This window comes from Oncorhynchus mykiss, chromosome 27 (assembly GCF_013265735.2).
Source record: "Oncorhynchus mykiss isolate Arlee chromosome 27, USDA_OmykA_1.1, whole genome shotgun sequence".
Lineage (NCBI taxonomy): Eukaryota > Metazoa > Chordata > Actinopteri > Salmoniformes > Salmonidae > Oncorhynchus > Oncorhynchus mykiss.
Genome location: NC_048591.1, coordinates 28,816,832 through 28,840,000, shown reverse-complemented (window position 1 = coordinate 28,840,000; position 23,169 = coordinate 28,816,832). Strand labels below are relative to the sequence as shown.

The window sequence follows — 23,169 nt, the reverse complement described above, 5'->3', positions numbered from 1 at the left end:
GAGAGAGAGAAAGAGAAAGAAAGAAGAAAGAGAAAGAAAGAGAGAAGAAAGAAAGAGAGAGAAAGAAAGAAGAAGAGAAGAAGAAAGAGAGAAAGAAAGAGAGAAGAAGAAAGAGAGAAAGAAAGAAAGAAAGAAAGAAAGAGAGAAAGAAGAGAAGAGAGAAAAGAAGAAAGAAGAAAAAGAAAGAGAGAAAGAGAGAAAGAAAGAGAGAGAGAAAGAAAGAAAGAGAGAAAAAGAAAGAAAGAGAAAGAGAAAGAGAGAAAGAGAGAAAGAGAGAAAGAAGAGAGAAGAAAGAGAGAAAGAAAGAAAGAAAGAGAGAAAGAAAGAGAAAGAAAGAAAGAGAGAGAAAGAAAGAAAGAGAAGAAAGAGAGAGAAGAGAGAAAGAAAGAGAGAAGAAAGAAAGAGAGAAAGAAAGAAAGAAAGAAAGAAGAGAGAAAGAAAGAGAGAAAGAAAGAGAGAAGAAAGAGAGAAAGAAAGAAAGAAAGAGAGAAAGAGAGAGAAGAAAGAAAGAGAGAGAAAGAAAGAAAGAAAGAGAGAAAGAAAGAAAGAGAGAAAGAAAGAAGAAAGAGAGAAATAGAGAAAGAGAGAAAGAAAGAAGAAGAAAGAAAGAAGAGAAAGAAAGAAAGAAAGAGAGAAAGAAAGAGAGAAAGAAAGAAAGAGAGAGAAAGAAAGAAGAAAGAAAGAAAGAGAGAGAAAGAAAGAGAGAAAGAAAGAGAAAGAAAGAAAGAGAGAGAAAGAAAGAAAGAAAGAAAGAAGAGAGAGAAAGAAAGAGAGAAAGAAAGAAGAGAGAAAGAAAGAGAGAAAGAAAGAAAGAAAGAAAGAAAGAGAGAAGAAAGAAAGAAAGAGAGAGAAAGAAAGAAAGAAAGAGAGAGAAAGAAAGAAAGAGAGAGAAAGAAAGAAAGAAAGAGAGAAAGAAAGAGAGAAAGAAAGAAAGAGAGAAATAAAGAAAGAGAGAAATAAAGAAAGAGAGAAAGAAAGAAAGAGAGAGAAAGAAAGAAAGAGAGAGAAAGGAAAGAAAGAAAGAGAGAAAGAAAGAGAGAAAGAAAGAGAGAAAGAAAGAGAGAATAAAGAAAGAGAGAAATAAAGAAAGGAAGAAAGAAAGAAAGAGAGAAAGAAAGAAAGAAAGAAAGAGAGAAAGAGAGAAACAAAGAGAAAGAAAGAGAGAAAGAGAGAAAGAAAGAGAAACGAAAGAAAGAGAGAAAGAAAGAAAGAAAGAAAGAAAGAGAGAAAGAAAGAGAGAAAGAAAGAGAAGAAAGAAAGAAAGAGAAGAAAGAAAGAAAGAAAGAGAGAAAGAAAGAAAGAGAGAAAGAAAGAAAGAAGAGAGAAAGAAAGAAAAAGAGAAAGAGAGAAAGAGAGAAAGAGAGAAAGAAAGAGAGAAAGAAAGAGAGAAAGAGAGAAAGAAAGAAAAAAGAGAGAAAGAGAGAGAAAGAAAGAGAGAAAGAAAGAAAGAAAGAAAGAAAGAGAGAGAAGAAAGAAAGAAAGAGAGAAGAAAGAAAGAAAGAGAGAGAAAGAAAGAGAGAAAGAGAGAAAGAAAGAGAAAGAAAGAAAGAGAGAAAGAAAGAGAGAAAGAAAGAAAGAAAGAGAGAAAGAAAGAAAGAGAGAAAGAGAGAAAGAAAGAAAGAAAGAAAGAAAGAGAGAAAGAAAGAAAGAGAGAAAGAAAGAGAAAGAAAGAAAGAGAGAGAAAGAAAGAGAGAAATAAAGAAAGAGAGAAAGAAAGAAAGAGAGAAAGAAAGAAAGAAAGAGAGAAAGAGAGAAACAAAGAGAAACAAAGAGAGAAAGAGAGAAAGAAAGAAAGAGAGAAAGAGAGAAAGAAAGAAAGAAAGAAAGAAAGAAAGAGAGAAAGAAAGAAAGAAAGAGAGAAAGAGAGAAAGAAAGAAAGAAAGAGAGAAAGAAAGAGAAAGAAAGAAAGAGAGAGAGAGAAAGAAAGAAAGAAAGAAAGAAAGAAAGAGAGAGAAAGAAAGAGAGAAAGAAAGAAAGAAAGAGAGAGAAAGAAAGAAAGAAAGAGAGAGAAAGAAAGAGAGAGAAAGAAAGAAAGAGAGAGAAAGAAAGAGAGAAAGAGAGAAAGAAAGAAAGAAAGAAAGAGAGAAAGAAAGAGAGAAAGAAAGAGAGAAATAAAGAAAGAGAGAAAGAAAGAAAGAGAGAAAGAAAGAAAGAAAGAAAGAAAGAAAGAAAGAGAGAAAGAAAGAGAGAAAGAAAGAAAGAGAGAAAGAAAGAGAGAAAGAAAGAGAGAAAGAAAGAGAGAAAGAAAGAGAGAAAGAAAGAAAAAGAGAGAAAGAGAGAAAGAAAGAGAGAAAGAAAGAAGAAAGAAAGAAAGAAAGAAAGAGAGAAAGAGAGAAAGAAAGAAAGAGAGAAAGAGAGAAAGAAAGAGAGAAAGAAAGAGAGAAAGAAAGAAAGAGAGAAAGAGAGAAAGAAAGAGAAAGAAAGAAAGAGAGAGAAAGAAAGAGAGAAAGAAAGAGAAAGAAAGAAAGAGAGAGAAAGAGAGAAAGAAAGAAAGAGAAAGAAAGAAAGAGAGAAAGAAAGAGAGAAAGAAAGAAAGAGAGAAAGAGAGAAAGAAAGAAAGAGAGAAAGAGAGAAAGAAAGAGAAAGAAAGAAAGAGAGAGAAAGAAAGAGAGAAAGAAAGAGAAAGAAAGAAAGAGAGAGAAAGAGAGAAAGAAAGAAAGAGAAAGAAAGAAAGAGAGAGAAAGAAAGAAAGAAAGAAAGAAAGAAAGAAAGAAAGAGAGAAAGAAAGAGAGAAAGAAAGAAAGAAAGAAAGAAAGAAAGAAAGAAAGAGAGAAAGAAAGAAAGAAAGAAAGAAAGAAAGAAAGAAAGAAAGAAAGAGAGAAAGAAAGAAAGAGAGAAAGAAAGAAAGAGAGAAAGAAAGAAAGAAAGAAAGAAAGAGAGAAAGAGAGAAAGAAAGAAAGAAAGAAAGAAAGAAAGAGAGAAAGAAAGAAAGAGAGAAAGAGAGAAAGAGAGAAAGAAAGAGAGAAGAAAGAAAGAGAAGAAAGAAAGAAAGACCGGCCGACACAGACAAAGACAGACAGAGCTCAGATTAGTTATGGGACATGGATGTAGATGTGCAATTAGTGACATCAGAGATGACAGAGTAATGATTGTGACATTGATTGATGTCACAGGCAATCTTCAGGTCAGCCTCAAGCTGACAGTTCCATCTCTCTACTATGAGTTGTGTTTTCCTCCTCTTGATTTCCATAGGGGACCGGGGCCGGGCCCTAACAAGGTTCTGTCCACTATCGAATAATAATAATAATAATAATAAATGCCATTTAGCTGACGCTTTTATTCAAAGCGACTTACAGTCATGTGTGAATCCTTTTTTAAGTATGGGTGGTCCTGGGAATCAAACCCACTACCCTGGCATTACAAAAGCCATTGCTCTACCAAAGGACCACTATCTCAGTCGTGTACACTACTACAACCCCCCCCCCCCCCCCCCCCCCCCCCCCATCACACAATGTGTGATGCCTGTCTCACCAGGTGCTGTGGAATCCCAGACAGGAGTATGACCCCCAGGGTATCGTTTATCCAGCTGTGGTAGCAGGGGTGTCCGTGCGGGGGTCGGCGCAGGTCGAACACCACTGTGTGGTTATGGAGGGTGGCAAGCCTCAGCAGCTGCTCCAGACTACACACACTCTGGTTCCCCACCAGCATCACCTCCCTCTGAGCCATAGACTGGACCGTCCAGAATGGGTCTTCCTAGAGGACAACACACACTGGTACTCACAGTCAAGCTAATCAATTTAGTGTATTTCTAGGTTTACATGGCAATCGTAATAATACATCATTTTATGATGAGATCAGGGTTTGGGTCAATTTTATTTTAACACAATCCAGGGAAGAAATCTTGATTGATAAATATTGGCAATTTCTCCACTTCATTAATGAGATTCCCTAATCAGCCGAGTGGCAATGAAATGGACCCAAAGCATCGAGGAGAAATAGAGGCCTTGTGAAAGAAAGGGCTGTGTGATGGTTGGTTACATTTGGTTAGAAACCTTCAGAGAGAGAAAGATGACATAACAGTATACCAGTCCTCCTAGCGGGGGTATGACAAACAGTACCATTCCTCCGTAGCTGGGATGTGACAGACAGTACAATTCCTCCCTAGCGGGGGTGTGACTGTACCATTCCTCCCTAGCTGGGTGTGAGACAGTGACATTCCTCTCTAGCGGGGGTGTGACAATAGCATTACTCCCTAGCGGGGGTGTGACAGTACCATTCCCCCCTGGCGGGGGTGTGACAGTACCATTCCTCCCTAGCGGGAGTGTGACAGTACCATTCATCCATAGCTGGGTGTGAGACAGTGACATTCCTCTCTAGCGGGGGTGTGACAATAGCATTACTCCCTAGCGGGGGTGTGACAGTACCATTCCCCCCTAGTGGGGGTGTGACAGCACCATTCCTCCCTAGCTTGGGGTGTAACAGATAGTACCATTCCTCCCTAGCTGGGGGTGTGACTGTACCATTCCTCCCTAGCTGGGTGTGAGACAGTGACATTCCTCCCTAGCGGGGGTGTGACAATAGCATTACTCCCTAGCGGGGGTGTGACAGTACCATTCCTACATAGCGGGGGTGTGACAGTACCATTCCCCCCTAGCGGGGGTGTGACAGTACCATTCCTACATAGCGGGGGTGTGACAGTACCATTCCCCCCTAGCGGGGGTGTGACAGTACCATTCCTACATAGCGGGGGTGTGACAGTACCATTCCCCCCTGGCGCGGGTGTGACAGTACCATTCCTCCCTGGCGCGGGTGTGACAGTACCATTCATCCATAGAAGGGGTGTAACAGTACCATTCCCCCTAGCAGGGGTGTGACAGTACCATTCCCCCCTAGCAGGGGTGTGACAGTACCATTCCCCCCTAGCAGGGGTGTGACAGTACCATTCCTCCCTAGCAGGGGTGTGACAGTACCATTCCCCCCTAGCAGGGGTGTGACAGTACCATTCCTACATAGCGGGGGTGTGACAGTACCATTCCTCCCTAGCGGGGGTGTGACAGTACCATTCCTCCCTAGCGGGGGTGTGACAGTACCATTCCTCCCTAGCGGGGGTGTGACAGTACCATTCCTCCCTAGCGGGGGTGTGACAGTACCATTCCTCCCTAGCGGGGGTGTGACAGTACCATTCCTCCCTAGCGGGGGTGTGACAGTACCATTCCTCCCTAGCGGGGGTGTGACAGTACCATTCCTCCCTAGCGGGGGTGTGACAGTACCATTCCCCCCTAGCGGGGGTGTGACAGTACCATTCCCCCCTAGCGGGGGTGTGACAGTACCATTCCTACATAGCATGGGTGTGACAGTGTATTTCTAGGTTTACATGGCAATCGTAATAATACATCACTTTATGAGGGGATCAGGGTTTGATTGATAAATATAGGCAAATTCTTCACTTCATTAATGAGATTTCCTATCAGCCGAGTGGCAATGAAATGGACCCAAAGCATTGAGGAGAAATATAGGTCTAGTGAAAGAAGTGAAAGAAAGGGTGGTGTGAGGTCCTGCAAGCTTACATTTGGTTAGAAACCTTCAGAGAGAAAAGGATGGCATAACAGTATACCAGTCCTCCTAGCGGGGGTGTGACAGTAGCATTCCTCCCTTACTGGGGTGAGACAGTAGCATTCCTCCCTAGCTGGGGTGTGACAGTAGCATTCCTCCCTAACGGGGGTGAGACAGTAGCATTCCTCCCTAACGGGGGTGAGAAAGTACCATTCCTCCCTAGCGGGGGTGTGACAGACAGTACCAGTCCTCCCTAGTGTGGGGTGTGACAGTACCAGTCCTCCCTAGCGGGGGTGTGACAGTACCAGTCCTCCCTAGCGGGGGTATGACAGACGGTACCATTCCTCCCTAGCGGGGGTGTGACAGAAGGTACCATTCCTCCCGAGCGGGGGTGTGACAGGACCATTCCTCCCGAGCGGGGGTGTGACAGGACCATTCCTCCCGAGCGGGGGTGTGACAGGACCATTCCTACCGAGCGGTGGTGTGACAGGACCATTCCTACCGAGCGGGGGTGTGAATGTAGCTTTCCTACCTAGCGGGGGTGTGAATGAAGCATTCCTACCTAGCGGGGGTGTGAATGAAGCATTCCTACCTAGCGGGGGTGTGAATGAAGCATTCCTACCTAGCGGGGGTGTGAATGTAGCTTTCCTACCTAGTGGGGGTGTGAATGAAGCATTCCTACCTAGCGGGGGTGTGAATGTAGCATTCCTACCTAGCGGGGGTGTGAATGTAGCTTTCCTACCTAGCGGGGGTGTGAATGTAGCTTTCCTACCTAGCGGGGGTGTGAATGTAGCATTCCTACCTAGCGGGGGTGTGAATGTAGCATTCCTACCTAGCGGGGGTGTGAATGAAGCATTCCTACCTAGCGGGGGTGTGAATGTAGCTTTCCTACCTAGCGGGGGTGTGAATGAAGCATTCCTACGTAGCAGGGTGTGAATGAAACATTCCTACCTAGCGGGGGTGTGAATGTAGCTTTCCTACCTCGCGGGGGTGTGAATTAAGCATTCCTACCTAGCGGGGGTGTGAATGTAGCTTTCCTACCTAGCGGGGGTGTGAATGTAGGATTCCTACCTAGCGGGGGTGTGAATGAAGCGTTCCTACCTAGCAGGGGGGGAATGAAGCATTCCTACCTAGCGGGGGTGTGGATGTAGCTTTCCTACCTAGCGGGGGTGTGAATGTAGCTTTCCTACCTAGCGGGGGTGTGAATGTAGCTTTCCTACCTAGCGGGGGTGTGAATGTAGCTTTCCTACCTAGTGGGGGTGTGAATGTAGCTTTCCTACCTAGCGGGGGTGTGAATGAAGCATTCCTACCTAGCGGGGTGTGAATGTAGCTTTCCTACCTAGCGGGGGTGTGAATGTAGCTTTCCTACCTAGCGGGGGTGTGAATGAAGCATTCCTACCTAGCGGGGGTGTGAATGTAGCATTCCTACCTAGCGGGGGTGTGAATGTAGCTTTCCTACCTAGCGGGGGTGTGAATGTAGCTTTCCTACCTAGCGGGGGTGTGAATGTAGCATTCCTACCTAGCGGGGGTGTGAATGTAGCATTCCTACCTAGCGGGGGTGTGAATGAAGCATTCCTACCTAGCGGGGGTGTGAATGTAGCTTTCCTACCTAGCGGGGGTGTGAATGAAGCATTCCTACGTAGCAGGGTGTGAATGAAACATTCCTACCTAGCGGGGGTGTGAATGTAGCTTTCCTACCTCGCGGGGGTGTGAATGTAGCTTTCCTACCTAGCGGGGGTGTGAATGTAGCTTTCCTACCTAGCGGGGGTGTGAATGTAGGATTCCTACCTAGCGGGGGTGTGAATGAAGCGTTCCTACCTAGCAGGGGGGGAATGAAGCATTCCTACCTAGCGGGGGTGTGGATGTAGCTTTCCTACCTAGCGGGGGTGTGAATGTAGCTTTCCTACCTAGCGGGGGTGTGAATGTAGCTTTCCTACCTAGCGGGGGTGTGAATGTAGCTTTCCTACCTAGTGGGGGTGTGAATGTAGCTTTCCTACCTAGCGGGGGTGTGAATGAAGCATTCCTACCTAGCGGGGTGTGAATGTAGCTTTCCTACCTAGCGGGGGTGTGAATGTAGCTTTCCTACCTAGCGGGGGTGTGAATGAAGCATTCCTCCCGAGCGGGGGTGTGAATGAAGCATTCCTACTTAGCGGGGGTGTGAATGAAGCATTCCTACCTAGAGGGGGTGTGAATGTAGCTTTCCTACCTAGCGGGGGTGTGAATGTAGCTTTCCTACCTAGAGGGGGTGTGAATGTAGCTTTCCTACCTAGCGGGGGTGTGAATGTAGCTTTCCTACCTAGCGGGGGTGTGAATGTAGCTTTCCTACCTAGCGGGGTGTGAATGTAGCTTTCCTACCTAGCGGGGGTGTGAATGAAGCATTCCTACCTAGCGGGGAGTGAATGTAGCTTTCCTACCTAGCGGGGGTGTGAATGTAGCATTCCTACCTAGCGGGGGTGTGACAGTACAATTCCTCCTTAGCGGGAGTGTGAGTAACATTGTGGTACCTTGAGGAACCACTGGCCGGCATTGAGGCTGTGTAAGTCTGTCCAGTTAAAGGAGGAGGCATCGTCCAGCTGTCTGGCAGGAAACACCTTCTCCACGTCTGTAGTCCTCCTCAAGGTGCGGTCTCGCATCAGAAACGGCACCCCGTCAAGGCTAGGACAGGAAAGATTTAAACAGTCAGGTCTACCAATACAATAGTATATTCAGTGCCATACAGTGTTGTTCAACATCATATGATCATCTTATTTCTCAGAAGTTTATATCCACTGATATTTTGTGGAAGTGGAAGTTCTTACTTTAGAAATACTGAATGCTCTCTAGGGAAGCGCCAAAAACCTTCAAATCATGAAGGGAAAAGACTAGAGCTGTTTGAGGCAAAACTCACATTACATGAAAGCTACTTTCATGTTGCTAGCTTCTCCTTCACTTTGAATGCCAAATAATTTCCCCACCTTTTCAGTTAACCTCAGGTTGTAAGACATGGAAAACAAAAACACATCTACACTTGAAATTGTTAGTCAAATTCACAACTAGAATCACAACGCTTTCCTAAGATTACATCCCAAGCAAGCAACTAAATCGGACTAAAAACATAATTTAGCCTGTGTCTATCATTCATTATCGTTTTCAGTGACCATAAAGTGTGACTGAAACGTTCAATTAGTGCCTGAATGACCCATGTCCCTTCGGGTGTGTGTCTGTGTACACGCATCTCTGGTCAGGAGGATGTATAGAGCCTGGCCCTGTTCAGGTTTCATTAGTCAGCTCCAGCATGAGCTCAATGCAGCCCAGAGCCCAGCCTAACTGTCATCAGCACGCACGTCTCCACCTCCCATTCATCTTAATTAGGGAGTGGAGGAATGTATACACAAGCTAAATGAGCTTTCACTGACACAAACGCCCCTCCGACTAAAAACGGCCGCCGCCCCTCCGACTAAAAACGGCCGCCGCTCCTCCTACTAAAAACGGCCGCCGCTCCTCCTACTAAAAACGGCCGCCGCTCCTCCTACTAAAAACGGCCGCCGCTCCTCCTACTAAAAACGGCCGCCGCTCCTCCTACTAAAAACGGATGCCGCTACTGTTACTAAAACGGATGCCGCTACTGTTACTAAAACGGATGCCGCTACTGTTACTAAAACGGATGCCGCTACTGTTACTAAAACGGATGCCGCTACTGTTACTAAAACAGATGCCGCTACTGTTACTAAAACAGATGCCGCTACTGTTACTAAAACAGATGCCGCTACTGTTACTAAAACGGATGCCGCTACTGTTACTAAAACGGATGCCGCTACTGTTACTAAAACGGATGCCGCTACTGTTACTAAAACAGATGCCGCTACTGTTACTAAAACGGATGCAGCTACTGTTACTAAAACGGATGCCGCTACTGTTACTAAAACGGATGCCGCTACTGTTACTAAAACGGATGCCGCTACTGTTACTAAAACGGATGCCGCTACTGTTACTAAAACGGATGCCGCTACTGTTACTAAAACGGATGCCGCTACTGTTACTAAAACGGATGCCGCTACTGTTACTAAAACAGATGCCGCTACTGTTACTAAAACAGATGCCGCTACTGTTACTAAAACGGATGCCGCTACTGTTACTAAAACAGATGCCGCTACTGTTACTAAAACGGATGCCGCTACTGTTACTAAAACGGATGCCGCTACTGTTACTAAAACAGATGCCGCTACTGTTACTAAAACAGATGCCGCTACTGTTACTAAAACAGATGCCGCTACTGTTACTAAAACGGATGCCGCTACTGTTACTAAAACGGATGCCGCTACTGTTACTAAAACAGATGCCGCTACTGTTACTAAAACGGATGCCGCTACTGTTACTAAAACAGATGCCGCTACTGTTACTAAAACGGATGCCGCTACTGTTACTAAAACGGATGCCGCTACTGTTACTAAAACGGATGCTGTTACTAAAACGGATGCCGCTACTATTACTAAAACGGATGCTGTTACTAAAACGGATGCCGCTACTATTACTAAAACGAATGCTGTTACTAAAACGGATGCCGCTACTAAAACGGATGCCGCTACTGTTACTAAAACGGATGCCGCTACTGTTACTAAAACGGATGCCGCTACTGTTACTAAAACGGATGCCGCTACTGTTACTAAAACAGATGCCGCTACTGTTACTAAAACAGATGCCGCTACTGTTACTAAAACAGATGCTGTTACTAAAACGGATGCTGTTACTAAAACGGATGCTGTTACTAAAACAGATGCTGTTACTAAAACAGATGCCGCTACTGTTACTAAAACAGATGCTGTTACTAAAACGGATGCTGTTACTAAAACGGATGCCGCTACTGTTACTAAAACAGATGCCGCTACTGTTACTAAAACAGATGCTGTTACTAAAACGGATGCTGTTACTAAAACAGATGCTGTTACTAAAACAGATGCTGTTACTAAAACAGATGCCGCTACTGTTACTAAAACAGATGCTGTTACTAAAACAGATGCCGCTACTGTTACTAAAACGGATGCCGCTACTGTTACTAAAACAGATGCTATTACTAAAACAGATGCCGCTACTGTTACTAAAACAGATGCTGTTACTAAAACAGATGCTGTTACTAAAACAGATGCTGTTACTAAAACAGATGCTGTTACTAAAACGGATGCCGCTACTGTTACTAAAACGGATGCCGCTACTGTTACTAAAACGGATGCCGCTACTGTTACTAAAACGGATGCCGCTACTGTTACTAAAACGGATGCCGCTACTGTTACTAAAACGGATGCCGCTACTGTTACTAAAACAGATGCCGCTACTGTTACTAAAACGGATGCCGCTACTGTTACTAAAACAGATGCCGCTACTGTTACTAAAACAGATGCTGTTACTAAAACAGATGCTGTTACTAAAACAGATGCCGTTACTAAAACAGATGCTGTTACTAAAACAGATGCTGTTACTAAAACAGATGCTGTTACTAAAACAGATGCTGTTACTAAAACAGATGCTGTTACTAAAACGGATGCTGTTACTAAAACGGATGCCGCTACTGTTACTAAAACGGATGCCGCTACTGTTACTAAAACAGATGCCGCTACGGTTACTAAAACAGATGCCGCTACTGTTACTAAAACAGATGCCGCTACTGTTACTAAAACAGATGCCGCTACTGTTACTAAAACAGATGCCACTACTGTTACTAAAACAGATGCCGCTACTGTTACTAAAACAGATGCTGCTACTGTTACTAAAACGGATGCCGCTACTGTTACTAAAACGGATGCCGCTACTGTTACTAAAACGAAGGCTGTTACTGTTACTAAAACAGATGCTGCTCACTGAATGGTAATAAGCGGCTGAATCCTAGACAGGAAGCCCAGACCAGCATTATGACACTGGCTGACCTGTACTTGGCTGTACTCCTCAATCAACTAGCTTACAACAGACTCAACTTCTCACCGTCTCTCCCTGCAGCTCCCCATTGATCTAGTTTGGCTGCACTGTGAGTCTCTTTCGGTGTGTGTGTACCTGATGGCCACGTCAGCCTCCAGCCCACTGACGTTCATCTGCAGAGCCCTCTGGAAGGATAGGATGGTGTTCTCTGGAGCCAGCTACCGACAGACAGAGAGGAACATCATCAGCACACTGACGTATATTGATGTTTCATGGAGGTCAGAGACATGTCATATACCTTACTGCAATCAGAGTTCACAGGTTCATATAGGTTTCAGAAGTTTAACACTCCTTTGAAACATGCCATTTTCCCACATGTTGCTGAGGTGGTGCTGGAGATGATGAAAATTAAGTTGACATTTTAAAATGGGTGTGAGGAAATGGAGAATGTATTCCAGTTTAAAGTAATGAGTTATGAGCTCATAATTATTATTGATAAACAGACTATTGAACACAAACTGACTGGTGCAATACAAGACACTAGGCCACATTGGTCAAACTAATAATGGTCAGTGATACTGGTCGGTCAAACTGTCTAATACTGCGAGGGGACTGGACACCTGGGAAAAGCAATGTAAAGTGCTGCTGGGAAACAGAGTGGGTCATGTGGCGTGTCCTGGGGGAGTTCAAGTTTTTAAGACTTAATTCCTCCACAGCATTTAACTTCTGGGGTGATCAACTACTGCAACATGCCCCAACCGGCTGGCTGGGGAGCATCTGTCTGCAGCTCGCTGGATGGATGGGTCATGTTTTTGTGTATGCGAGTCGTTAGGACAGGGTTTTCCAAACTAGGGGTCGCCTGATTTGAAAATGGGGTGGCGAGAGACAATTTGCGCTTGGTTCATCAAACCCGGGGTTACATCAGTAACCTCCGGTAGCTGCTAAATGAGGTTGTAATAAACAGAGCGGTTTCTGTTCTCTTCCTACAAATGTGGCTCTATCTTTTGAATGGTTTAAGCTCCAAATATTATGAACCCATCACTGAAAGACATGACTCTCAGGAACAGGTTACCCTCTACTACAGTACTGTTACCCTCTACTACAGTACTGTTACCCTCTACTACAGTACTGTTACCCTCTACTACAGTACTGTTACCCTCTACTACAGTACTGTTACCCTCTACTACATTTGATCCCCTGCTGATTTTGTACGTTTGCCCACTGACAAAGAAATTATGTCTGTAATTTTAATGGTAGGTTTATTTGAACAGTGAGAGACAGAATAACAAAACAAAAAAACACATCAAAAATGTTATAAATTGATTTGCATTTAAAAAATAAGTATTTGGCCCCTCTGCAAAACGTGACTTAGTACTTGGTGGCAAAACCCTTGTTGGCAATCACAGAGGTCAGACGTTTCTTGTAGTTGGCCACCAGGTTTGCACACATCTCAGGAGGGATTTTGTCCCACTCCTCTTTGTAGATCTTCTCCAAGTCATTAAGGTTTCGAGGCTGACGTTTGGCAACTCGAACCGTCAGCTCCCTCCACAGATTTTCTATGGGATTAAGGTCTGGAGACTATCTAGGCCACTCCAGGACCTTAATGTTCTTCTTCTTGAGCCACTCCTTTGTTGCCTTGGCCATGTGTTTTGGGTCATTGTCATGCTGGAACACCCATCCACAACCCATTTTCAATGCCCTGGCTGAGGGAAGGAGGTTCTCACCCAAGATTTGACGGTACACAGCCCCGTCCATCGTCCCTTTGATGCAGTGAAGTTGTCCTGTCCCCTTAGCAGAAAAACACCCTCAAAGCATAATGTTTTCACCTCCATGTTTGACGGTGGGGATGGTGTTCTTGGGTCATAGGCAGCATTCCTCCTCCAAACACAGTGAGTTGGGTTGATGCCAAAGAGCTCCATTTTGGTCTCATTTGACCACAACACTTTCACTCAGTTGTCCTCAGAATCAACCTTGAGGGCGCTGCAGGATTTCAGTCCTTCACGGCGTAGTGTGTTACCAATTGTTTTCTTGGTGACTATGGTCCCAGCTGCCTTGAGATCATTGACAAGATCCTCCCGTGTAGTTCTGGGCTGATTCCTCACCGTTCTCATGATCATTGCGAATCCATGAGGTGAGATCTTGCATGGAGCCCCAGGCCGAGGGAGACTGACAGTTCTTTTGTGTTTCTTCCATTTGCGAATAATCGCACCAACTGTTGTCACCTTCTCACCAAGCTGCTTGGCGATGGTCTTGTAGCCCATTCCAGCCTTGTGTAGGTCTACAATCTTGTCCCTGACATCCTTGGAGAGCTCTTTGGTCACTAAGACACTAACAGCTTAGGCAATTAAGGTCACAGTTATGAAAACTTAGGACACTAAAGAGGCCTTTCTACTGACTCTCAAAAACACCAAAAAGAAAGATGCCCAGGGTACCAGCTCATCAGACAGAGGCTGGACGGAGGGCTTGTTGTAAGGCAGGTCCTCACCAGATATCACCGGCAACAACGTCGCCTATGGGCACAAACCCACTGTCGCTGGATCAGACAGGACTGGCAAAAAGTGCTCTTCACTGACAAGTCACGTTTTTTTCTCACCAGGGGTATGGTCGGATTCATGTTTATCTTCAAAAGGAATGAGCGTTACACCGAGGCCTGTACTTTGGAGTGGGATCGATTTGGAGGTGGAGGGTCCGTCATGGTCTGGGGCGGTGAGTCACAGCATCATCGGACTGTGCTTCTCGTCATTGCAGTCTGGTGCAGTCCACAAGGAGGAGATGAGAACAGTCTATGACTGGGGTGGGTGGGGTCTTTGACAATTTTTAGGGCCTTCTTCTGACACCGTCTGGAGTAGAGGTCTGGATGGCAGGCAGCTTAGCCCCAGTGATGTACTGGGCCGTACGCACTACCATCTGTAGTGCCTTGCGGTCGGAGGCCGAGCAGTTGCCGTACCAGGCAGTGATGCAACCAGGATGCTCTCGATGTTGCAGCTGTAGAACCTTTTGAGGATCTGAGGACCCATGCCAAATCTTTTTAGTTTCCTGAGGGGGAATAGGCTTTGTCGTGCCCTCTTTAGGACTGTCTTGATATGTTTGGACCATTCAAGTGTGTTGGTGATGTGGACACCAAGGGACTTGAAGCCCTCTACCTGCTCCACTACAGCCCCGTCGATGAGAATTGTGGGAGTGTTCGGTCCTCCTTTTCCTGTAGTTCACAATCATCTCCTTAGTCTTGGTTACATTGAGGGATAGGTTGTTATTCTGGCACCACCCGGCCAGGTCTCTGACCTCCTCCCTATAGGCGGTCTCATCGTTGTCAATGATCAGGACTACCACTTGTCTCGTCTGCCAACTTAAGTGATGGTGTTGGAGTCATACCTGGCCACACAGTCGTGGGTGAACAGGAGGGGACTGAGCATGCACCCATGAGGGGCTCCAGTATTGAGGATCAGTGTGGCAGATGTGTTGTTACCTATCCTCACCACTTCAAACTATATATTGTCTTCAGATTGAAATCCTGTCAAAAATAGACTGATTTGTAAGACAGCTATAGCCCAAATCAAAAAGTAAACATTGGCCGTTGATTAATTAACTTTTTTTACATGGTTTGGGTCTCACATTATGTTTATATCAACATGGGGTCGTGGGCAAAAAACAAAGTTTGGGAAACACTGCATTATGAGTTGAGGCTTTGGCAACAGGGAATTATATACAGTCATACAGTGTCTGGCTGACAAGTCAAACACAAAGCAGGCGTGAGCTCATACTAGCACTGTTTATTCGCATACAGTGCATTTGGAAATACATTTGTTACGTTGCAGCCATATTCTAAAAGGGATTAAGTTGTGTTTTCCTCAATCTACTACACACACACACACACAAAGGAAAACTGTTTAGAAATTTGTAACAAAAAAACAGAAATATCACATTTATATAAGTATTCAGACCATTTACTCAGTACTTTGTTGAAGCACATTTGGCAGCAATTACAGCCTAGAGTCTTCTTGGGTATGTTGCTACAAGCTTGGCACACCTGTATTTGGAGAATTTCTCTCATTCTTCTCTGCAGATCCTCTCAAGCTCTGTCAGGTTGGATGGGGAGCGTCGCTGCACAAGCATGTTCAGGTCTCTTCAGACATGTTTGATCGGGTTCAAGTCCGACCTCTGACTGGGCCACTCAAGGACATTCAGAGACTTGTATGGAAGCCACTCCTGCGTTGTCTTGGCTGTGTGCTTAGGGTCATTGTCCTATTGGAAGGTGAACTGTCACCCCAGTCTGAGGTCCTGAGCACTCTGGAGCGGGTTTCATCAAGGATCTCTCTGTACTTTGCTCCGTTCATCTTTCCCTCAATCCGGACTAGTCTCCCAGTCCCTGCAGCTGAAAAACATCCCCACAGCATGATGCTGCCACCACCGTAGGGATGGTGCCAGGTTTCTTCCAGAAGTGATGCCAAATAGTTTAATCTTGGTTTCATCAGAGAATCTTGTTTCTCATGGTCTGAGAGTCCTTTAGGTGACTTTTGGCAAAAAAGTGGGCTGGCATGTGCCTTTACTAAGGAGTGGCTTCCGTCTGGTCACTCTACATAAAGGCCTGATTGGCGGAGTGCTGCAGAGATGGTTGTCCTTTTGGAAAGATCTCCCATCTCCACAAAATAACTCTAGAGCTCTGTCAGAGTGACCATCAGTTTCTTGGTCATCTCCCTGAAAAAGGCCCTCCCCTGATTGCTTAGTTTGGCTGGGCGGCCAGCTCTAGGAAGAGTCTTGGCGGTTCTAAACTTCTTCCATTTAAGAATAATGGAGGCCACTGTGTTCTTGGGGACCTTCAAGGATGCAGATGTTTTTTGGTACCCTTCTAGATCTGTGCCTTGACACAATCCTGTCTCAGAGCTCTACGGACAATTCCTTCGATCTCATGGTTTGGTTTTTGCTCTGACATGCACTGTCAACTGTGGGACCAAATATAGACAGGTGTGCGCCTTTCCAAATCATGTCCAATCAATTGAATTTACCAAAGGTGGACTCCAATCAAGTTGTAGAAACATCAAGGATGATAAATGGAAACAGGATGCACCGGAGCACAATTTCAAGTCTCATAGCCAAGGGTCTGACTACTTATGTAAACAAGGTGTTTGTTTTGTATTTTTAATACATTTACAAAAATGTCTAAAAACCTGTCTTCACTTTGTCATTATGGGGTGTTTTGTGTAGATTGATGAGGAAACATTTATTTTTTAATCCATTTTAGAATAAGGCTGTAACGTAATAAAATGTGGAAAAAGTGAAGTGGTCTGATGCATTCCGAATGCAGTGTGTGTGTGTGTGTGTGTGTGTGTGTGTGTGTGTGTGTGTGTGTGTGTGTGTGTGTGTGTGTGTATATATATATATATATATATATATATATATATATATATATATATATATATATATATATATATATATATATATATATATATATATATATATATATATATATATATATATATATATATATATATATATATATATATATATATATATATATATATATATATATATATATATATATATATATATATATATATATCTCTGCCTGGAGAGAAATGCAGTATAACATGATATGAAATAAGAAAACAAGTGAAGAAATGCTAGACATGGAATCATATGAAATATTTATTCTATAGGTTGAGCTGATAGGTTAAGTGCTCGCACATACAGTAGCCTATATCTTCCAGATAGTGCTTACAGAAAGCCCAGAAGTCTGTTTGCCATCTATTCCTGGGCTATTTTCAGCTCAGGTCCAGAGGGTCATTAATACACTAGAATAGCCCTAGATAGTTTGAAGGAAGTGAGTGGGTGGAAAAATAAACTGTTGGCCAGCATGATTTCTCTTGTGCCCTCCATGAAGGTTACATCTCTGTGGGTATGTTATTGTATAATCTAGAAGCAAAACGTATGAGGTGCCTCCCATTACATGCCCTCGGATTGGGCAGCTGGTTCAGCTGACTCACCATGGGTGCGCCCTGGTGGCCAATGACGTCAGGGCGTGGTGTGAGGTTGGCGTGGTCCATGATGCAGGGGGAGGTGATGGAAAGGGGGGCCATGTAGAGACCCAGTAGAACACTTAGGTAGAGCAGGAGAACCACCACCTGAAACACTGGGGAGGGGGTAGAACACAACATAGATATAGAATTAATAGAAACCCTGGGGAGGGGGTAGAATGCAACAGATGTAGAATGAATAGAAACCATGGGGAGGGTGACGAATAAAACATAGAATGAATAGAATACCCAAGTATATAGAATAGCTATGGCCGAAAGGCTAAATGTCATGGAATACTTTTTTGCTCGTCACGGTTGTCTATTGTACGGAGATGCTCAAGGACATAAATAAATAGCACACCTGAATATAGCTTCTTTATGTGCAAGAAGACCATTCACAGAATGTTTCTAAACATTTTACGTGGCCAGTTTGGGTTGAGATACAGTACCAGCCAAAAGTTTGGACACACCTACTCATTCAAAGGTTTTTATTTATCTTTACTATTTTCTACATTGTAAAATCAGCAAAAAAACATCCTCACTGGCAACTGCGTTTATTTTCAGCAAACTTAACATGTGTAAATATTTTTATGAAAATAACAAGATTCAACAACTGAGACAAACCGAACAAGTTCCACAGACATGTGACTAGCAGAAATGGAATAATGTGTCCCTGAACAAAGGGGTGGTCAAAATCAAAAGTCAGTCAGTATCTGGTGTGGCCACCAGCTGCATTAAGTACTGCAGTGCATCTCCTCCTCATGGACTGCACCAGATTTGCTAGTTCTTGCTGTGAGATGTTACACCACTCTTCCACCAAGGAACCTGCACGTTTCCGGACATTTCTAGGGGGAACGGCCCTAGCACAACAGGTCTCAGACGTGCTCAATGGGATTGAGGTCCGGGCTCTATGCTGGCTATGACAGAACACTGACAGTCCTGTCTTGCAGGAAATCACACACAGAACAAGCAGTATGGCTGGTGGCATTGTCATGCTGGAGGTTCATGTCATGTCAGGTTGAGCCTGCAGGATGGGTACCACATGAGGGAGGAGGATGTCTTCCCTGTAACGCACAGCGTTGAGATTGCCTGCAATGACAACAAGCGCAGTCCGATGATGCTGTGACACACTGCCCCAGACCATGACAGACCCTCCACCTCCAAATCGATCCCGCTCCAGAGTACAGGCCTTGTTGTAACGCTCATTCCTTCGATGATAAACGTGAATCCGATCATCATCCCTGGTGAGACAAAACCACAACTCGTCAGTGAAGAGCACTTTTTGCCAGTCCTGTCTGGTCCAGCGACAGTGGTTTGTGCCCATAGGCAACATTGTTGCCGGTCATGTCCTGCCTTACAACAGGCTTTACAAGCCCTCAGTCCAGCCTCTCTCAGCCTATTGCGGACAGTCTGAGCACTGATGGAGGAATTGTGCTTTCCTGGTGTAACTCGGGGAGTTGTTGTTGCCATCCTGTATCTGTCCCGCAGGTGTGATGTTCGGATGTACCGATCCTGTGCAGGTGTTGTACACGTGGTCTGCCACTGCGAGGATGATCAGCTGTCTCCCTGTAGTGCTGTCTTAGGTGTCTCACAGTACGGACATTGCAATTTATTGCCCTGGCCACATCTGCAGTCCTCATGCCTCCTTGCTGCATGCCTAAGGCACGTTCAAAAAAATTATCAGGGACCCTGGGCATCTTTCTTTTGGTGTTTTTCAGAAAGGCCTCTTTAGTGTCCTAAGTTTTCATAACTGTGACCTTAATTGCTTACTGTCTGTAAGCTGTTAGGGTCTTAACGACCGTTCCACAGGTGCAGGTTCATTAATTGTTTATGATTCATTGAACAAGCATGGAAAACAGTGTTTAAACCCTTTACAATGAAGATCTTTGAAGTTTTGAATTTTTATGAATTATCTTTGAAAAACAGGGTCCTGAAAAGGGACGTTTCTTTTTTTGCTGAGTTTAGAATAATAGTGAAGACATCAAAAGTGTGAAATTACGCACATGGAGTCATGTAGTAACCAAAATTTATCAACCAAATCAACACATTTTATAATTGAGATTCTTCAAAGTAGCCACCGCCTTGATGACAGCTTTGAACACTATTGGCATTCTCTCAACCAGCTTCCCCTGAAATGCTCTTGAAGGAGTTCCCACATATGCTGAGCACTTGTTGACTGCTTTTCCTTCACTCTGCGGTCCAACTCATCCCAAACCATCTCAATTGGGTTGAGGTCGGGTGAGCGTGGAGGCCAGGTCATCTGATGCAGCACTCAATCACTCTCCTTCTTGGTCAAATATCCCTTACACAGCCTGGAGGTGTGTTGGGTCATTGTCCTGTTGAAAAACAAATGATATTCCCACTAAGTGCAAATCAGATATGATAGCATATCACTGCAAAATACTGTGGTAGCCATACTGGTTAAGTGTGCCTTGAATTCTAAATAAATCCCTGACAGTGTCACCAGCAAAGCACCCCCACACCTCCTCTATGCTTCACGGTGGGAACCACACATGCGGAGATCATCCGTTCACCTACTCTACGTCTCACAGACACGGAGGATGGAACCAAAAATCTCAAATTTGGACAGATTTCCACCGGTCTAATGTCCATTGCTCTTGTATCTTGGCCCAAGCAAGTCTCTTCTTCTTATTGGTGTCTTTTAGTAGGTTTCTTTGCAGTAATTCAACCATGAAGGCCTGATTCACGCAGTCTCCTCTGAACAGTTGATGCTGAGATGTGTCTGTTACTTGAACCATGTGAAGCATTTATTTGGGCTGCAATTGCTGAGGCTGTTAATTCTAATGAACTCATCCTCTGCAGCAGCGGTAACTCTGGGTCCTCCTTTCCTGTGGCAGTCCTCATGAGAGCCAGTTTCATCATAGCGCTTGATGGTTTCTGAGACTGCACTTGAAGAAACTTTGAAAGTTCTTGACATTTTCCAAATTGACTGACCTTCATGTCTTAAAGTAACGGACTGTCGCTTCTCTTTGCTTATTTGAGCTGTTCTTGCCCAAATAAAGGGAACACTTAAACAACACAATGTAACTCCAAGTCAATCACACTGTGAAATCAAACTGTCCACTTAGGAAGCAACACTGATTGACAATACATTTCACAAGCTGTTGTGCAAATGGAATAGACAATAGGTGGAAATTATAGGCATTTAGCAAGACACCCCCAATAAAGGAGTGGTTCTGCAGGTGGTGACCACAGACCACTTCTCAGTTCCTATGCTTCCTGGCTGATGTTTTGGTCACTTTTGAATGCTGGCGGTGATTTCACTCTAGTGGTAGCATGAGACGGAGTCTACAACCCACACAAGTGGCTCAGGTAGTGCAGCTCATCCAGGATGGAACATCAATGCGAGCTGTGGCAAGAAGGCTTGCTGTGTCTGTCAGCGTAGTGTCCAGAGCATGGAGGCACTACCAGGAGACAGGCCAGTACATAAGGAGACGTGGAGGAGGCTGTAGGAGGGCAACAACCCAGCAGCAGGACCGCTACCTCCGCCTTTGTACAAGGAGGAGCAGGAGGAGCACTGCCAGACCCCTGCAAAATGACCTCCAGCAGGCCACAAATGTGCATGTGTCTGCTCAAACGGTCAGAAACAGACTCCATGAGGGTGGTATGAAGGCCCGACGTCCACAGGTGGGGGTGGTGCTTACAGCCCAACACCGTGCAGGACGTTTGGCATTTGCCAGAGAACACCAAGATTGGCAAATTTGCCACTGGCCCTTCACAGATGAAAGCAGGTTCACACTGAGCACGTGACAGACGTGACAGAGTCTGGAGACGCCGTGGAGAACGTTCTGCTGCCTGCAACATCCTCCAACATGATCGGTTTGGCGGTGGGTCAGTCATGGTGTGGGGTGGCATTTCTTTGGGGGGGGGGCACAGAGGTAGCCTGACTGCCATTAGGTACCGAGATGAGATCCTCAAACCCCTTGTGAGACCATATGCTGGTGCGGTTGGCCCTGGGTTCCTCCTAATGCAAGACAATGCTAGACCTCATGTGGCTGGAGTGTGTCAGCAGTTCCTGCAAGAGGAAGGCATTGATGCTATGGACTGGCCTGCCCGTTCCCCAGACCTGAATCCAATTGAGCACATCTGGGACATCATGTCTCGCTCCATCCACCAACACCACGTTGCACCACAGACTGTCCAGGAGTTGACGGATGCTTTAGTCCAGGTCTGGGAGGAGATCCCTCAGGAGACCATCCGCCACCTCATCAGGAGCATGCCCAGGCGTTGTAGGGAGGTCATACAGGCACTTGGAGGCCACACACACTACTGAGCCTCATTTTGACTTATTTTAAGGACATTACATCAAAGTTGAATCAGCCTGTAGTGTGGTTTTCCACTTTAATTTTGAGTGTGACTCCAAATCCAGACCTACATGGGTTGATAAATTTGATTTCCATTGATAATTTTTGTGTGATTTTGTTGTCAGCACATTCAACTATGTAAAGAAAAAATTATTTAAGAAGAATATTTCATTCATTCAGATCTAGGATGTGTTATTTTAGTGTTCCTTTACTTTTTTGAGCAGTGTATATTCGTATTTATTTAACTAGGCAAGTCAGTTAACCTTTCTGTACTCCCCATCCCGGATCCGGGATCGTGAATACAGACTCAAGCTCATTACCATAACGCAACGTTAACTATTCATGAAAATCGCAAATGAAATGAAATAAATATGCTAGCTCTCAAGCTTAGCCTTTTGTTAACAACACTGCCATCTCAGATTTTCAAAATATGCTTCTCAACCATTGCAAAACAAGCATTTGTGTAACAGTATTGATGGCTAACGTAGCATTTAGCATTAGCATTCAGCTGGCAACATTTACACAAAAAAACAGAAAAGCATTCTAATAAAATCATTTACCTTTGAAGAACTTCAGATGTTTTCAATGAGGAGACTCTCAGATAGCAAATGTTCAGTTTTTCCTGAAAGATTATTTGTTTAGGACAAATCGCTCCGTTTTCTGCGTCACGTTTAGCTATGAAAAAACCCCTGTATCCAGGATTGTGTAAATCTATCAGCAAGCTCATTAGCATAACACAACGTTAACTATTTATGAAAATCGCAAATGAAATGAAATAAATATGCCATCTCTCAAGCTTAGCCTTTTGTAAACAACACTGTCATCTCAGATTTTCAAAATATGCTTCTCAACCATAGGAAAACAATAATTTGTGTAAAAGTAGCTAGCTAGCGTTAGCATTTCGCGTTAGCATTTAGCGTTAGCATTAGCGTTAGCATCCAGCACGCAACATTAACAAAAACATAAAAGCCTTCAAATAAAATCTTTTACCTTTGAAGAACTTCTGATGTTTTCAATGAGGATACTCTCAGTTAGATAGCAGATGCTCAGTTTTTCCAAAAAGATTCCTTGTGTATTAGAAATAGCTCCTTTTATACATCACATTTGGCTACCAAAAAAAATCTGAAAATTCAGTCCTCAAAACGCGAACTTTTTTCCAAATTAACTCCATAATATCGACTGAAAACATGGCAAACGTTGTTTAGAATCAATCATCAAGGTGTTTTTCACATATCTCTTCATTGATACATCGTTCTTGGACACATGCTTTCTCCCCTGAATCAAATGGTAAAGTAGAAGCAGCTGGCAATTGCGCACCGAATTCGACGCAGGACACCAGGCGGACACTTGGAAAATGTAGTCTCTTATGGTCAATCTTCCAATGATATGCCTACAAATACGTCACAATGCTGCTAAGACCTTGGGCGAACGACAGAAAGTGTAGGCTCATTCGT

General features: G+C 44.3%; 1 protein-coding gene across 5 annotated transcripts in view; it reads right to left on the bottom strand.

Moving 5' to 3' along the window:
• Positions 1-23,169, bottom strand: part of LOC110507909 (glycerophosphodiester phosphodiesterase domain-containing protein 5) — a 98,193-nt gene that overhangs the window by 16,028 nt on the left and 58,996 nt on the right. For all 5 annotated transcript variants that reach the window (XR_005039956.1, XR_005039957.1, XM_036964706.1 and 2 more), the window contains 4 exons: positions 17,361-17,506; positions 11,515-11,597; positions 7,998-8,148; positions 3,472-3,693 (listed from right to left, as the gene is read on the bottom strand). Coding sequence is in view for 3 of the 5 variants with exons in the window: in XM_036964706.1 (XP_036820601.1) it covers positions 3,472-3,693; positions 7,998-8,148; positions 11,515-11,597; positions 17,361-17,506 (602 nt within the window). In the remaining 2 variants the exon portion in view is untranslated. The remainder of the gene's footprint in view (positions 1-3,471; positions 3,694-7,997; positions 8,149-11,514; positions 11,598-17,360; positions 17,507-23,169) is intronic.